Source organism: Octopus sinensis, linkage group LG29 (assembly GCF_006345805.1).
Source record: "Octopus sinensis linkage group LG29, ASM634580v1, whole genome shotgun sequence".
Lineage (NCBI taxonomy): Eukaryota > Metazoa > Mollusca > Cephalopoda > Octopoda > Octopodidae > Octopus > Octopus sinensis.
Window position 1 is genome coordinate 4,507,885 of NC_043025.1, and position 13,365 is coordinate 4,521,249.

At 45.4% G+C, this 13,365-nt stretch overlaps 2 protein-coding genes across 5 annotated transcripts in view; both read right to left on the reverse strand.

Annotated features, from left to right (window-relative positions):
• LOC115226061 (MARVEL domain-containing protein 1-like) overlaps nt 1–13,365 on the reverse strand; it is a 347,770-nt gene that overhangs the window by 104,824 nt on the left and 229,581 nt on the right. The window lies entirely within an intron of this gene.
• The window catches only part of LOC115225994 (protein fantom-like), a 61,725-nt gene that overhangs the window by 26,162 nt on the left and 22,198 nt on the right, over nt 1–13,365 (reverse strand). For all 3 annotated transcript variants that reach the window (XM_036514898.1, XM_029796968.2, XM_036514897.1), the window contains exons 15-20: nt 11,992–12,098; nt 9,681–9,798; nt 8,330–8,448; nt 5,416–5,517; nt 2,834–2,905; nt 68–142 (exon numbers count right to left, since the gene is read on the reverse strand). In XM_036514898.1, the coding sequence (XP_036370791.1) occupies nt 68–142; nt 2,834–2,905; nt 5,416–5,517; nt 8,330–8,448; nt 9,681–9,798; nt 11,992–12,098 (593 nt within the window). The remainder of the gene's footprint in view (nt 1–67; nt 143–2,833; nt 2,906–5,415; nt 5,518–8,329; nt 8,449–9,680; nt 9,799–11,991; nt 12,099–13,365) is intronic.

Below are 13,365 nucleotides of genomic sequence, written 5' to 3' on the forward strand. Positions count from 1 at the left end.
GCAGTCAAATGACTGAAACAAGTAAAAGAGTAAAAGAATACAGAGAAGGGGAGAAAAGATCGTCTACCTTATGTACATGTATCTCAAATATGTTCTGTCCTCTTTCCAACTGAATATTCTCGTCCATTTCATTAGATTTATCCTGGCAACAGAAAGTGTAATCATATCAAAGCCTTTAATAAAACAATATACATTGGTGTAAGGGTACATAAATATATACATATATGAGAATGAGTGTGGTGTGTGTGTGTGTGTGTGTGTATGAAGGGGTGCTGAAAATGTTCCTGGCTTTAGGGAAAAGAAAATACAGGAGTATCAGTTAACTATGATTTTATCCAACATTTGATACCAGTGCCGGTGGCACGTAAGCGAACCATCCAAACGTGGCCGTTGCCAGCACCGCCCCAATGGGCCTCAGTGCCGGTGGCACGTAAAAAGCACCATCCGATCGTGGCCAATGCCAGCCTCGCCTGGCCCCCGTGCCGGTGGCACGTAAAAAGCACCATCCGTCCATGGCCGTTTGCCAGCCCCGTCTGGCACCTGTGCCGGTGGCACGTAAAAAGCACCCACTACACTCACGGAGTGGTTGGCATTAGGAAGGGCATCCAGCTGTAGAAACACTGCCAGATCAGACTGGAGCCTGGTGCAGCCTCCTGGCTTCCCAACCCCGGTCGAACCGTCCAACCCATGCTAGCATGGAAAGCGGACGCTAAACGATTGATGATGATGATGATATTCCTCTCTCAGATTCACACACTTATTGCAGTGGTCCTTCAGTTTTTGTAAGCCCTGTAAAAGAACTTTTGTGATACCCTTAAAGACAGGAAATTTTCAACACCCCCTCATGCACACACACACACACACACACACACACACACACCACACACACACATGCACGCACACATATATTTGGCATTAGGAAGGGCATCCAGCTGTAGAAACACTGCCAGATCAGACTGGAGCCTGGTACAGCCTCCTGGCTTCCCAAACCCCGGTCGAACCGTCCAACCCATGCTAGCACGGAAAACGGACATTAAACGATGATGACGAATGTGATGATGATGATATACACACACACACACACACACACACACACACACACAGACACACACACACATGAGAGGGTGCTGAGAAGTTCCTGACTTTAAGGGTATCATGAAAGGCCTGGGTGGAGGCCCAATCTTGTTAGTTCTTTTAAAAATCTTAGAAAGCTAATAAAGTTTCAAAAATTACATATGTGATTGTGTGTGTGTATGTGTGTTTATACAATACAGATAGAACAGTGCCGTTTAAGAGATGGACGGCAAAAAGCCATGGTAAGATCATGCTAAGAATATCATTGCCAGAGCATATCTGAAATCAGGTGAGTCAAGGGCAGAGCAGAACAAATGACATGGTCGCACAGTACTGAAAACATAAGTTCTGCATGGTCGAACATGTCACACTGTTCACAGACAACAGGTGGCCCTGTGCAGTTTCCGAGTAGTATCCAAGAGATCGGAAAAGGTCTGCGTGTTGATGGTCTTTCGGAGAGGCACTGAGCAGCTATACGCACACATACACACATGGCAGTAACTTCTGCCTACCGAATTCAATCACAAAGCTCTGGTCGGCTCGGGGCTATAGTAGAAGACACTTGCCCAAAGCGCCATGCAGTGGGACTGAACCCGAAAACCATGTGCTGGAAGCAAGCTCCCTAACCACACAGCCATGCCTGCGCCGTCAATGGGAAGATGATTTAGGTAAACGATTTTGGCCAAGATTGAAAAGAGAGGCACAAACAAGAAAGAATTGGAAGCGCACTGTGATCAGTGAGGTGTAACATCTGACAGCCAGGTTGATACAGTCACAAAGGTGATAGACGACTGCATGTGGTGTGTGCAAGATGTACGATGGTGTATGGCAGTATATGTAAATAAAACTAAGGCGGTGAGCTGGCAGAGACGTTAGCACGCCGGGCGAAATGCTTAGCGGTATTTTGTCTGCTGTTACGTTGTGAGTTCAAATTCCGCCGAGGTCGACTTTGCCTTTCATCCTTTCGGGGTCGATTAAATAAGTACCAGTTACGCACCTGGGGTCGATATAATCGACTTAATCTGTTTGTCTGTCTTTGTTGTCCCCTCATGTTTAGCCCCTTGTGGGTAGTAAAGAAATAGGTATTTTGTCTGCTGTTACGTTGTGAGTTCAAATTCCGCCAGGTCGACTTTGCCTTTCATCCTTTCGGGGTCGATAAATAAGTACCAGTACGCACTGGGGTCGATAATAATCGTTCTTACATCTGTTTGTCTGTCTTCTTTGGTTTGCGTCCCCTCTAATGTTTAGCCCCTTGTGGGGAGTAAAGAAATAGGTATTTTGTCTGCTTTGTGTTTGACTTGTGAGTGTCAAATTCTCGCCGGGAGGTCGACTTGCCTTTCATCCTTTCGGGGTCGATTAAATAAGTACCCGAGAGACACGCACTGGTGGTCGTAATCATAATCGACTTGAAAATCTGTTTGTCTGTCCTTTGTTTTGTCCCCTCTATGTTTAGCCCCTGTGGGTATAAAGAAATAGGTAGTTTGTCCTGCTGTGTACTTGTGTAGTTCAAAATTCCGCGCGGGTCGACTTTTCTGCCTTTCATCCTTTCGGGGTCGATTAAATAAGTACCAGTTACGCACTGGGGTCGATATAATTGACTTAATCTGTTTGTTTGTCCTCTCTGTGTTTAGCTCCTTGTGGGTAGTAAAGAAATAAGTATATGTAAATAAAACTCTCAATGGTGTAAGGAAGACACGAATTTTCTTTCACCGAGTGAACGATTCTAGACTTAATAAAGCACCATACGAAATCCTCTTACCAATTCCAGAGACAATGCCAGCTTCTGTTGTTTCGTTCCATATGCGATGTCACGTAGCTGGGACTCCATTTTCTGAAAGAGCCAAGAAGGAATGATTGAAACCTGATAATCAAGCATGGAAATCGAAATCGAAATCGAATTGAACCAGCCAGGATCCCTGGTCTGGTGGTACGTAAAAAGCACTATCCGACTCGTGGCCGATGCCAGCACCGCCTCGACTGGCTTCCGTGCCGGTGGCACATAAAATACACCAATCCGACCGTGGCCGTTGCCAGCCTCGCCTGGCACCTGTGCAGGTGGCACGTAAAAAGCACCCACTACACTCACGGAGTGGTTGGCGTTAGGAAGGGCATCCAGCTGTAGAAACATTGCCAGATTAGACTGGAGCCTGGTGCAGCCTTCTGGCTTCCCAGAACCCCGGTCGAACCGGCCAACCCATGCTAGCATGGAGAACAGACGTTAAACGATGATGATGATGATGATGATGAAGGTGAATCATAAAACTGACGCACAGACAGACATAGATCGTTAAGTTTGCTATCGAGGGGGAGCACTAAGCAACGATAGCAAACCGGGCGAGATGCTTAGCGGTATTTCGTCTCCTCTATAACAAAACACAGTGAACGCCTGGTTCTCCAGTTCAAACATGCCTCAAGCATAATTAGACTGGTAATAACATTGCAATTAAGTTGGTATTGGGATAGGTCAGGGGTTCCCAACCAGTGGTTCCCGACCCCCTGAGGGGTCGCGAAGCCTTGGCAACTCATCAATTACATTTTTTATGCTCTGCTGAGAGTAGGGGGCTTGCTTGGGTTTCGAGCTTTTGGGTAAGGGGTTACAAGTGCAAAAACAGTGGGAACCACTGGGAAAGATAATATATAGAGGGAAAGAGACAAAGATAGATTGAGAAAGAGAGAGAGAGACAGACAGACAGACAGAGAAAGAAAAATATACAAATTGTTGAATTCCCAGATAGACAGGTGGGTAGAGAGAGAGAGAGAGAAACAAATACACGAAGTCCATCCCCTCCTCACCCTGGTGGGGACGCTGGCAACGGGTAGTGTCAGAGCTATGCCGTCGGGAACTTCGGTTCCTGGTTGGGCCACCCAAGGCAGATTGGTCTGACACCGAGTGGTATTAGGGCCGCAACCCGGCAGACAGGGCTCTGGTGAAAATCCTCGGAGTGTCTGTTTCGGCAACCGGTGGCCCCTCGGTCGTTCTGTCCCTGCGTCTACTCTTACTCTTTCTTTTTTACTTGTTTCAGTCATTTGACTGTGGCCATGCTGGAGCACCGCCTTTAATCTAGCAACTTGACCCCGGGACTTATTCTTTTGTAAGCCCAGTACTTATTCTATCGGTCTCTTTTGCCGAACCGCTAAGTGACGGGGACGTAAACACATCAGCATCGGTTGTCAAGCGATGGTAGGGGGACAAACACAGACACACAAACACACAGATACATATATATATATATACATATATACGACGGGCATCTTTCAGTTTCCGTCTACCAAATCCACTCACAAGGCATTGATCGGCCCGGGGCTATAGTAGAAGACACTTGCCCAAGGTGCCACGCAGTGGGACTGAACCCGGAACCATGTGGTTGGTAAACAAGCTACTTACCACACAGCCACGCAGCAAACAGGATGTTACTACATGCGGGATTGTTGGGGACCGCTTGTGAAATTCATATTCCCCACGAAACTTCTTGCACCGCCATGGTTCGAGATGCCTCAAGGGTGGTAGAAGAAGCCGACTCAACCCGCCCAGGGTGAATGTCGCCACAAATAAGTAAGTAAATACACAACCGCAGGAGTGGCTGTGTGGTAAGTAGCTTGCTAGCCAACCACATGGTTCCTGGTTCAGTCCCACTGCGTGGCATCTTGGGCAAGTGTCTTCTACTATAGCCTCGGGCCGATCAAAGCCTTGTCAGTGGATTTGGTTGACGGAAACTGAAAGAAGCCCGTCGTATATATGTATATAGGTGCAGGAGTGGCTGTGTGGTAAGTAGCTTGCTTACCAACCACATGGTTCCTGGTTCAGTCCCACTGCGTGGCATCTTGGGCAAGTGTCTTCTACTATAGCCTCGGGCCGATCAAAGCCTTGTGAGTGGATTTGGTAGACGGAAACTGAAAGAAGCCTGTCGTATATATGTATGTATATATATATATATGTATGTGCGTGTGTGTGTTTGTGTGTCTGTGTTTGTCCCCCTAGCATTGCTTGACAACCGATGCTGGTGTGTTTACGTCCCCGTCACTTAGCGGTTCGGCCTAAGAGATTGATAGAATAAGTACTGGGCTTACAAAGAATAAGTCCCGGGGTCGATTTGCTCGACTAAAGGCGGTGCTCCAGCATGGCCGCAGTCAAATGACTGAAACAAGTAAAAGAGTAAAAGAGTAAAGAGAGATACAGAGGTAGATACAGAGAGAGAGAGAGAGTGAAAGAGGGAGAGAGAGAGAAGAGAGAGAGAGGGAGAGAGAGGGATATATATATATATATATATATATATTATATATATAGAGAGAGAGAGAGAGAGAGAGAGAGAGAGAGAGAGAAAGAGAATAGAGGGTTTGAACCTTTATCCTTGCTGCCCGGATGTCCAGCAAAGTAGCATATTCATTGAGTCGTATCTCACATTCTCGTTGTGTGTGTTCCGTCTTCTGGTGTGCAGCTTCTATCTAAAGGAGGGACAACAAGAATATTATACACACTGGATAAATAGATAAATGCATAAATAAATACATACATACATTCATGCATGCATACACACACACACACACATACATGCATACATACATACATATAAACATACATATAAACATACATGCATACACACATATATACATACATACAAACATACATGCATACATACATGCATGCATGCATACATACATACAGAGTCATACATACATGCATGCATGCATACATATATGCATACAGAGTCATGCATATATACATTTATACACACAAGACAAGACACACAGGAATCTGAAGAGATGAAGCAATTAGGGATATGAAGACAGGGAAAGCTCCTGGTTCATCAGGAATCACCACTGAGATGCGTAAAATATCTGGCCCAGTGGGTTATGGCTAGTCACCTGTATAGTTAATCAGGTGATACACAAAGGAGTCATATCCAGTGACTGGTGTGGCAGCACCATAGTCAACTGCTACAAAGGTAAAGGCGATGCTTTAGATACAAATAATTACAGAGGTATCAAATTGTTCGATCAGGTGATGGTCACAGAGAGGGTCATAGCCCAACTAATTAGGGAGAAAGTTAGTTTAGATGAGATGCAGTTTGGTTTCGTGCCAGGGAAAAGCACCACTGATGCTATATTTCTGGTAAGACAGCTGCAGGAGAAATACCTAGCCAAAGATAAACCTCTATACTCAGCTTTTGTTGACATGGAGAAAGCCTTCGACAGGGTCCCCTGATCCCTCATCTGGTGGTCAATGTGGAAACTAGGGATAGACGAGTAGATGGTGAGAGCTGTACAAGCCATGTACAGGGATGCTGTCAGTAAGGTGAGGGTTGGCAACAGGTATAGTGAAGAATTCAGGGTACAAGTTGAGGTTCACCAAGGATCAGTCCTCAGCCCCCTCTTGTTCATCATAGTCCTCCAGGTAATAACAGAGGAATCTAAGACAGGCCGCCCCTGGGAGCTCCTCTATGCTGATGACCTTGCTCTAATAGCTGAGTAACTACCAGAACTTGAGAAGAAGCTTTAGGTGTGGATACAAGGTCTAGAATCAATCTAGCAAAAACCAAAGTCTTCGTATGTAGGAAAGCAGACAAATCACAAATCCCTTCAGGTAGATGGCTCTGTTCAATCTGTAGAAAAGGTGTAGATAGAAACTCCATAAGATGTACCCGGTGTAAGCTCTGGACACAAGAGGTACAGCAATATCAGAAGAAGGTTAACAGGAAAGATACCTTTTTTGTGCAGAAGGTGACAGGTAAATTAACACTAAAAATGTACATAAAATAGATTCCATCACATGCTAGGGAGAAAACTAGAAGTAGTCGATTGCTTTTGTTACCATCAAAGTCAGTAACAGGGGTGGATGCTCCAAGTGCGTAGCTGTTAGAATAAGAATAGGCTGGGCAAAGTTCTGCTGGTAACAAAGGGCCTCTTGCTCAGAGTGAAAGGCAGACTGTATGATGCCTGTGTGTGAACAAACATGCTACATGGCAGTGAAACATGCGCTGTGACAGCTGAGGACATGCACAGGCTTGAAAGGAATGAAGCTGGTATGCTTCACTGGATGTGTAATGTCAGTGTGCATGCTGGACAGAGTATAAGTGTCCCGAGAGAAAAGTTGGGCAAAAGAAGCATCAGATGGGGTGTGCGAGAGAGACGAAGAAGAGTAGGAAGAGGAAGAGGAGGAGGGGTAGGAAGAAGGGGAAGAAGAGGAGGAGGAAGAGGAGGGGTAGGAAGAAGAAGAAGAAGAGGAAGGGTAGGAAGAAGAGGAGGAGGAGGAGGAAGAAGGGGAAGAAGAAGAAGAGGAGGAGGAGGAGGGGTAGGAAGAAGAGGAGGAGGGGTGGGAAGAAGAAGAAGAAGAAGAGGAGGAGGGGGGGGAGGAAGAAGGGGAAGAAGAGTAGAAAGAGGAGGAGGAAGAAGAAGACGGAGAAAGAGAGGGAGACAGAGAGGGGGAGACAGAGATTGGTATGGTCATGTGATGCATATGGAAGAGGACAGCTGTGTGAAGAAGTGTCACGCTCTAATGATGGAGGGAACCTGTGAAAGAGGTAGACCCAGGAAGACATGGGAGAAGGTGGTGAAGCATGACCTTCGAACGTTGGGCCTCACAGAGGCAATGACTAGTGACCGGGACCTTTGGCAATATGCTGTGCTTCAGAAGAGCCACCAAGCAAAGTGAGGTCATAGTTGTGGCCGATGGCAGTGTGGCGTAACTGTCAAACGTTGGCCGATATGATCATGACGATGATGACGATGACGATGATGATGATGACGGTGATGCTGGTGGTAGTTATGGTGGTGGTAAGGATGATGACAGTGATGAAGGTGATGAATGTAGTAATGACAGCAATGGTGGTGGTAGTGGTGGTGATGATGATGATGGAGGAGGAGGAGGGGAAGAAGAAGAAGAAGAGTAGGAAGAGGAGGAGGAGGAATAGGAAGAAGAAGAAGAAGAGGGGTAGGAAGAAGAAGAAGAGGAGGATGAGGGGTAGGAAGAAGAAGGGGAAGATGAAGAGGAGGGGTAGGAAGAAGAGGATGAGGAGGAGGAAGATGAGGAAGAGGAAGAGGAAGTAGAGGAGGATGGGTAGGAAGAAGAAGAGGAGGATGGGTAGGAAGAAGAAGAAGAGGAGGATGGGTAGGAAGAGGGGGAAGAGGAGGAGGAGGGGTAGGAAGAAGAAGAAGAAGAGGAGGAAGAAGAAGAAGAGTAAAAAGAGGAGGAGGAAGAAGACGGAGAAAGAGAGGGAGGGAGAGAGATTTGAGACACAGACAGATAATGGTAAAATACCTCTTTGTGATAATCCTTATTAATCTTGTACTGGAGTAACAGCATGTTTCTGGTTTTTTCCAATTCATGAACCATAGCAGCGTAGTCAGACTCCAGCTGATGCACGTTCTGATGGCTCACTGCAAAACACAAGACAAGATATCACATAGAGACACACAGACACACATCATCATCATCATCATCATCATCGTTTAACGTCCGTTCTCCATGCTAGCATGGGTTGGACAGTTCAACAGGGGTCTGGGAAGCCCGAAGGCTGCACCAGGCTCCAGTCTGATCTGGCAGTGTTTCTACAGCTGGATGCCCTTCCTAACGCCAACCACTCCGTGAGTGTAGTGGGTGCTTTTTATGTGCCACCGACACAGGTGCCAGAAGAGGCTGGCGAACGGCCACACTCGGATGGTGTTTTTTATGTGCCACCGACACAGGTGCCAGAAGAGGCTGGCGAACGGCCACGCTCGGATGGTGTTTGTTATGTGCCACCGACACAGGTGCCAGACGAGGCTGACAGACAGCCACGCTCGGATGGTGTTTTTTATGTGCCACCGACACAGGTGCCAGACGAGGCTGGCGAACGGCCACGCTCGGATGGTGTTTGTTATGTGCCACCGACACAGGTGCCAGACGAGGCTGGCAGACGGCCACGCTCGGATGGTGTTTTTTATGTGCCACCGACACAGGTGCCAGGTGAGGCTGGCACGGCCACGATCGGATGGTGTTTGTTACGTGCCCACAGCACAGAGGCCAGTCGATGCGGTGCTGGCTACAGCCACGTTCGGATGGTTTTCTTATGTGCCACCGGCACTGGTACCACAAAACTACAAATTCCATTGATGTTCATCGATATATATTGACGGTGGTATGTAAAAAGCACCGTCCGAACGTGGTCGGTGCCCAGTGCCCCCCTCGACTGGATCCCGTGCCGTGAGTGTGTGTATGTTTGTGAGTTCACTTGTATGTTTGTGTGTGTAAACATTTGTATGTATATGTGTGTGTATGTATGAAGATAATGATGACACTGATGATGATGATGACTTTGATAATGATGAAGATGATGGTGATGGCAATGATGATGACAACGACAAGGGTGATGATGAAGAGGAGGACTATGGTACGTACAAAGCACCCACTACACTTTTGGAGTGGTTGGCATTAGGAAAGGCATCCGGCTGTAGAAACTCTGCCAGATCAAGATTGGAGCCTGGTGCAGCCTCCTGGCTCGCCAGACCTCAGTCAAACAGTCCAACCCATGCCAGCATGGAAAGCAGACGTTAAACGATGATGATGATGATGATGATTATGATGATAACAACCACAACCGCTATATATGTCCCCTGACCTGCCTCCTTACCCTTTTCAACTTCGGTATCAACCTGCATCACAAAACTAGGGGTCTTGTTAACTGAATCCTGCTTGCTCCGTACCAGGGTGAGGGCTTCCTCAAGCTCCGTTAAGTCAACGTCACTTTTCTGTAAAAAAAAAAAAAGGAGAAAAAAAAACAAATAAATACAGTTTTACATTTTTATAATACTTCTAAGTGTGTGCGAGGATAGGCAGGTATACAAACAGAAACGTGAGCATGCTGGGCGAAATGCTTAGCGGTATTTTGTCTGTCGTTACTTTCTGAGTTCAAATTCTGCTGAGGTCGACTTTGCCTTTCATCCTTTCGGGGTCGATAAATTAAGTACCAGTTACACACTGGGGTCGATATAATCGACTTAATACCTATGTCTGTCCTTGTTTGTCCCCTCTATGTTTAGCCCCTTGTGGGTAATAAAGAAATAGGTATACAAACATATATATATACATGTACAAAGCAATTAAGATTCAAGTCAATTCCAATGAATTTACTTGAATGTGGTACTTAACTTAGATGCACCAGAAAAACTATATGGTGTTAACCATACAGTAATGTGGGGTGATTATAAACGAGAAAGAAGCAACAAGAATGGATTAGTTTTTAGTACAATTGTTTCATACAAAGACAGGCTTTATTACAAGTTGCAAAAATTGCAGCAGATAAAAGTGTCCCGTACTCATCAGCTAAAATACATGTACATATATATATATATAATATATATATATATATATATATATATATATATATATATATATATATATATATATACAGGATGACCCAGAAGTAGGTTTACAGTTATCACATAGGCACTTTAAATTTCTTTTAAAATATTTTATTACATTTAAATTTCTATTGGACAAACTGAAAAGGAAGCTCGACAAAACTAAATTAGCAAAGAATAATGCTTTCTTATTCTTTTATAATTAAGATCGAAACTGTTAATATATGAATGCAAAAGATATAGTTGAAGAACTGTGAACCTACTTTTGGGCCTCCCTGTACACACATATCACATATATACACATATATATAGTAGTTGTGATACCTGTGCCGGTGGCACATAAAAAGCACCATCCGAACATGGCCGTTGCCAGCCCCGCCTCGACTGGCTTCCGTGCCGGTGGCACATAAAAAGCACCATACGAATGTGGCCGATGCCAGCGCCGCCTTGGCTGGCTTCCGTGCCAGTGGCACATAAAAAGCACCAACCAATCGTGGCCGATGCCAGAGCCCCCCCCCCGGCACCTGTGCAGGTGGCACATCAAAAGCACCCACTACACTCGCGGAGTGGTTGGCGTTAGGAAGGGCATCCAGCCGTAGAAACACTGCCAGATCAGACTGGAGCCTGGTGCTGCCCCTGGCTTCCCAGACCCCGGTCGAACCATCCAACCCGTGCTAGCACGGAAAATGGACGTTAAACGATGATGAGGATGATGATGATGATATATATGATGAGCCAGGAGAAATATATATATCTGGCATTTGTGCTAGCGGGGTGCAAAGAGCACCATACGAGTGTGATCGTTGACAGAGCAGCTATTCAAGCGTGATCGTTACCAGTGTCGCCTTACTGGCACTTATGCCTGTGCTAGTAGGGTGCCAAGCGCACCATCCGAGCGTGATCGTTGCCAGAGCAGCCAACTGGCTTCCATACCCGTGGCACATAAAAGGGCACCATTCGGGCGTGATTGTTACCAACGTCGCTTCACTGTCACCTGTTCCGCCTCACTGGCCTCCATGCCGGTGGCACGTAAAAAGCAGCCACTACACTCTCGGAGTGGTTGGCGTTAGGAAGGGCATCAAGCTGTAGAAACTCTGCCAGATCAAGATTGGGGCCTGGTGCAGCCATCTGGCTCGCCAGCCCTCAGTCAAAATCGTCCAACCCATGCTAGCATGGAAAGCGGACGTTAAACGATGATGATGATGATGATGATGATGAAGAACTTACTTTCAAAATCAGATCTATGCATTGGAATGACTTTTCATTAATTGTTTAAAACAGTAACTTGAATATGTCTGATTTTGATTGGAAGACTAAGATTTGCCTTACTCTCTGTATGGCATCTATCCCAGTTTGACTGAAAAAAGTTTCATGCATGAGCCAGCATCTTGCAGATTTGTGTTTTAATGGTTATCATGAAATCGACCAAACATGCACTTATAACCAGTTTTTGAAAGTAAAGCTCTTCGTATATACATGGCTGGAATACAACACTGCCAATATGCACGTCATAGAACAACACCAATCAATGACGAAATATGCTAATTAATAAAACAATCAACAAAATTAATTAATACTGACACTGGTGAAAATACTCATTTTCTTTTTTAGTTCCTCGTTTTGTTCCTGGAGTTGGTAGTTTTCTATACGAACTTCGCGTAGCAACCTTTCTGCTTCACTGTTTTCCGCTATGGGACCAAACCAACAATGTAAAGAACACAAGAGAATTAGGGGGTTAGGGTACACATCGCACAGCAGACACATACTACTTTGAAGATGCTAGCAGTTGGCTCTCAGTCCCATGGTGGACTAAAGAAGAGATACTCAGCCTCTCAAGAAAACCTTGAATACAACTTTTGTTCAGGCATAGTGTATCTAGGACTACATTATCTAATGTGATGGCTTTAGTTGTTGTTTAAGCCCAGGTCAGCTCTCATCCAGCTGATCTATGATGAGAGATGTTCCAGATATGACCACCCAGTCTTTTGTTCAGGCATAGTGTATCTAGGACTACATTATCTAATGTGATGGTTTTAGTTGTTGTTTAAGCCCAGGTCAGCTCTCATCCAGCTGATCTATGATGAGAGATGTTCCAGATATGACCACCCAGTCTTTTGTTCAGGCATAGTGTATCTAGGACTACATTATCTAATGTGATGGTTTTAGTTGTTGTTTAAGCCCAGGTCAGCTCTCATCCAGCAGATCTATGACGAGAGATGTTCCAGATAGGACCACCCAGTCTTTTGTTCAGGCATAGTGTATCTAGGACTACATTATCTAATGTGATGGTTTTAGTTGTTGTTTAAGCTCAGGTCAGCTCTCATCCAGCAGATCTATGATGAGAGATGTTCCAGATATGACCACCCAGTCTTTTATTCAGGCATAGTGTATCTAGGACTACATTATTTGGTATGTCCTTCCTTATTATTGTTGTCTTTGTTTAGCACCAGGTCAAACTTGATCAAGCAGACCTATGCTCGAAGGCATTCCAACCAGGACCATCCTGTTAATTCACTATGCCCTTTTCTTTTATTGAGACTTTAGAGTGTGTCTTTTATATGACACCAGCACAGGTGTTTTTAAACATGGCACCAGCACAGGTGCTTTGTATGTGACAAAGGCACAGCTGTCCTTTACGTGGCACCAGCACAGGTGTTTTTTAAATGGCATCAGCACTTGTTTTATATATGGCACCAGCACAGGTGTTTTTTATATGGCACCAGCACAGGTGTTTTGTATATGACAAAGGCACAGCTGTCCTTTACGTGGCACCAGCACAGGTGTTTTTTAAATGGCATCAGCACTTGTTTTATATATGGCACCAGCACAGGTGTTTTTTATATGGCACCAGCACAGGTGTTTTGTATATGACAAAGGCACAGCTGTCCTTTACGTGGCACCAGCACAGGTGTTTTTAAACATGGCACCAGCACAGGTGTTTTGTATGTGACAAAG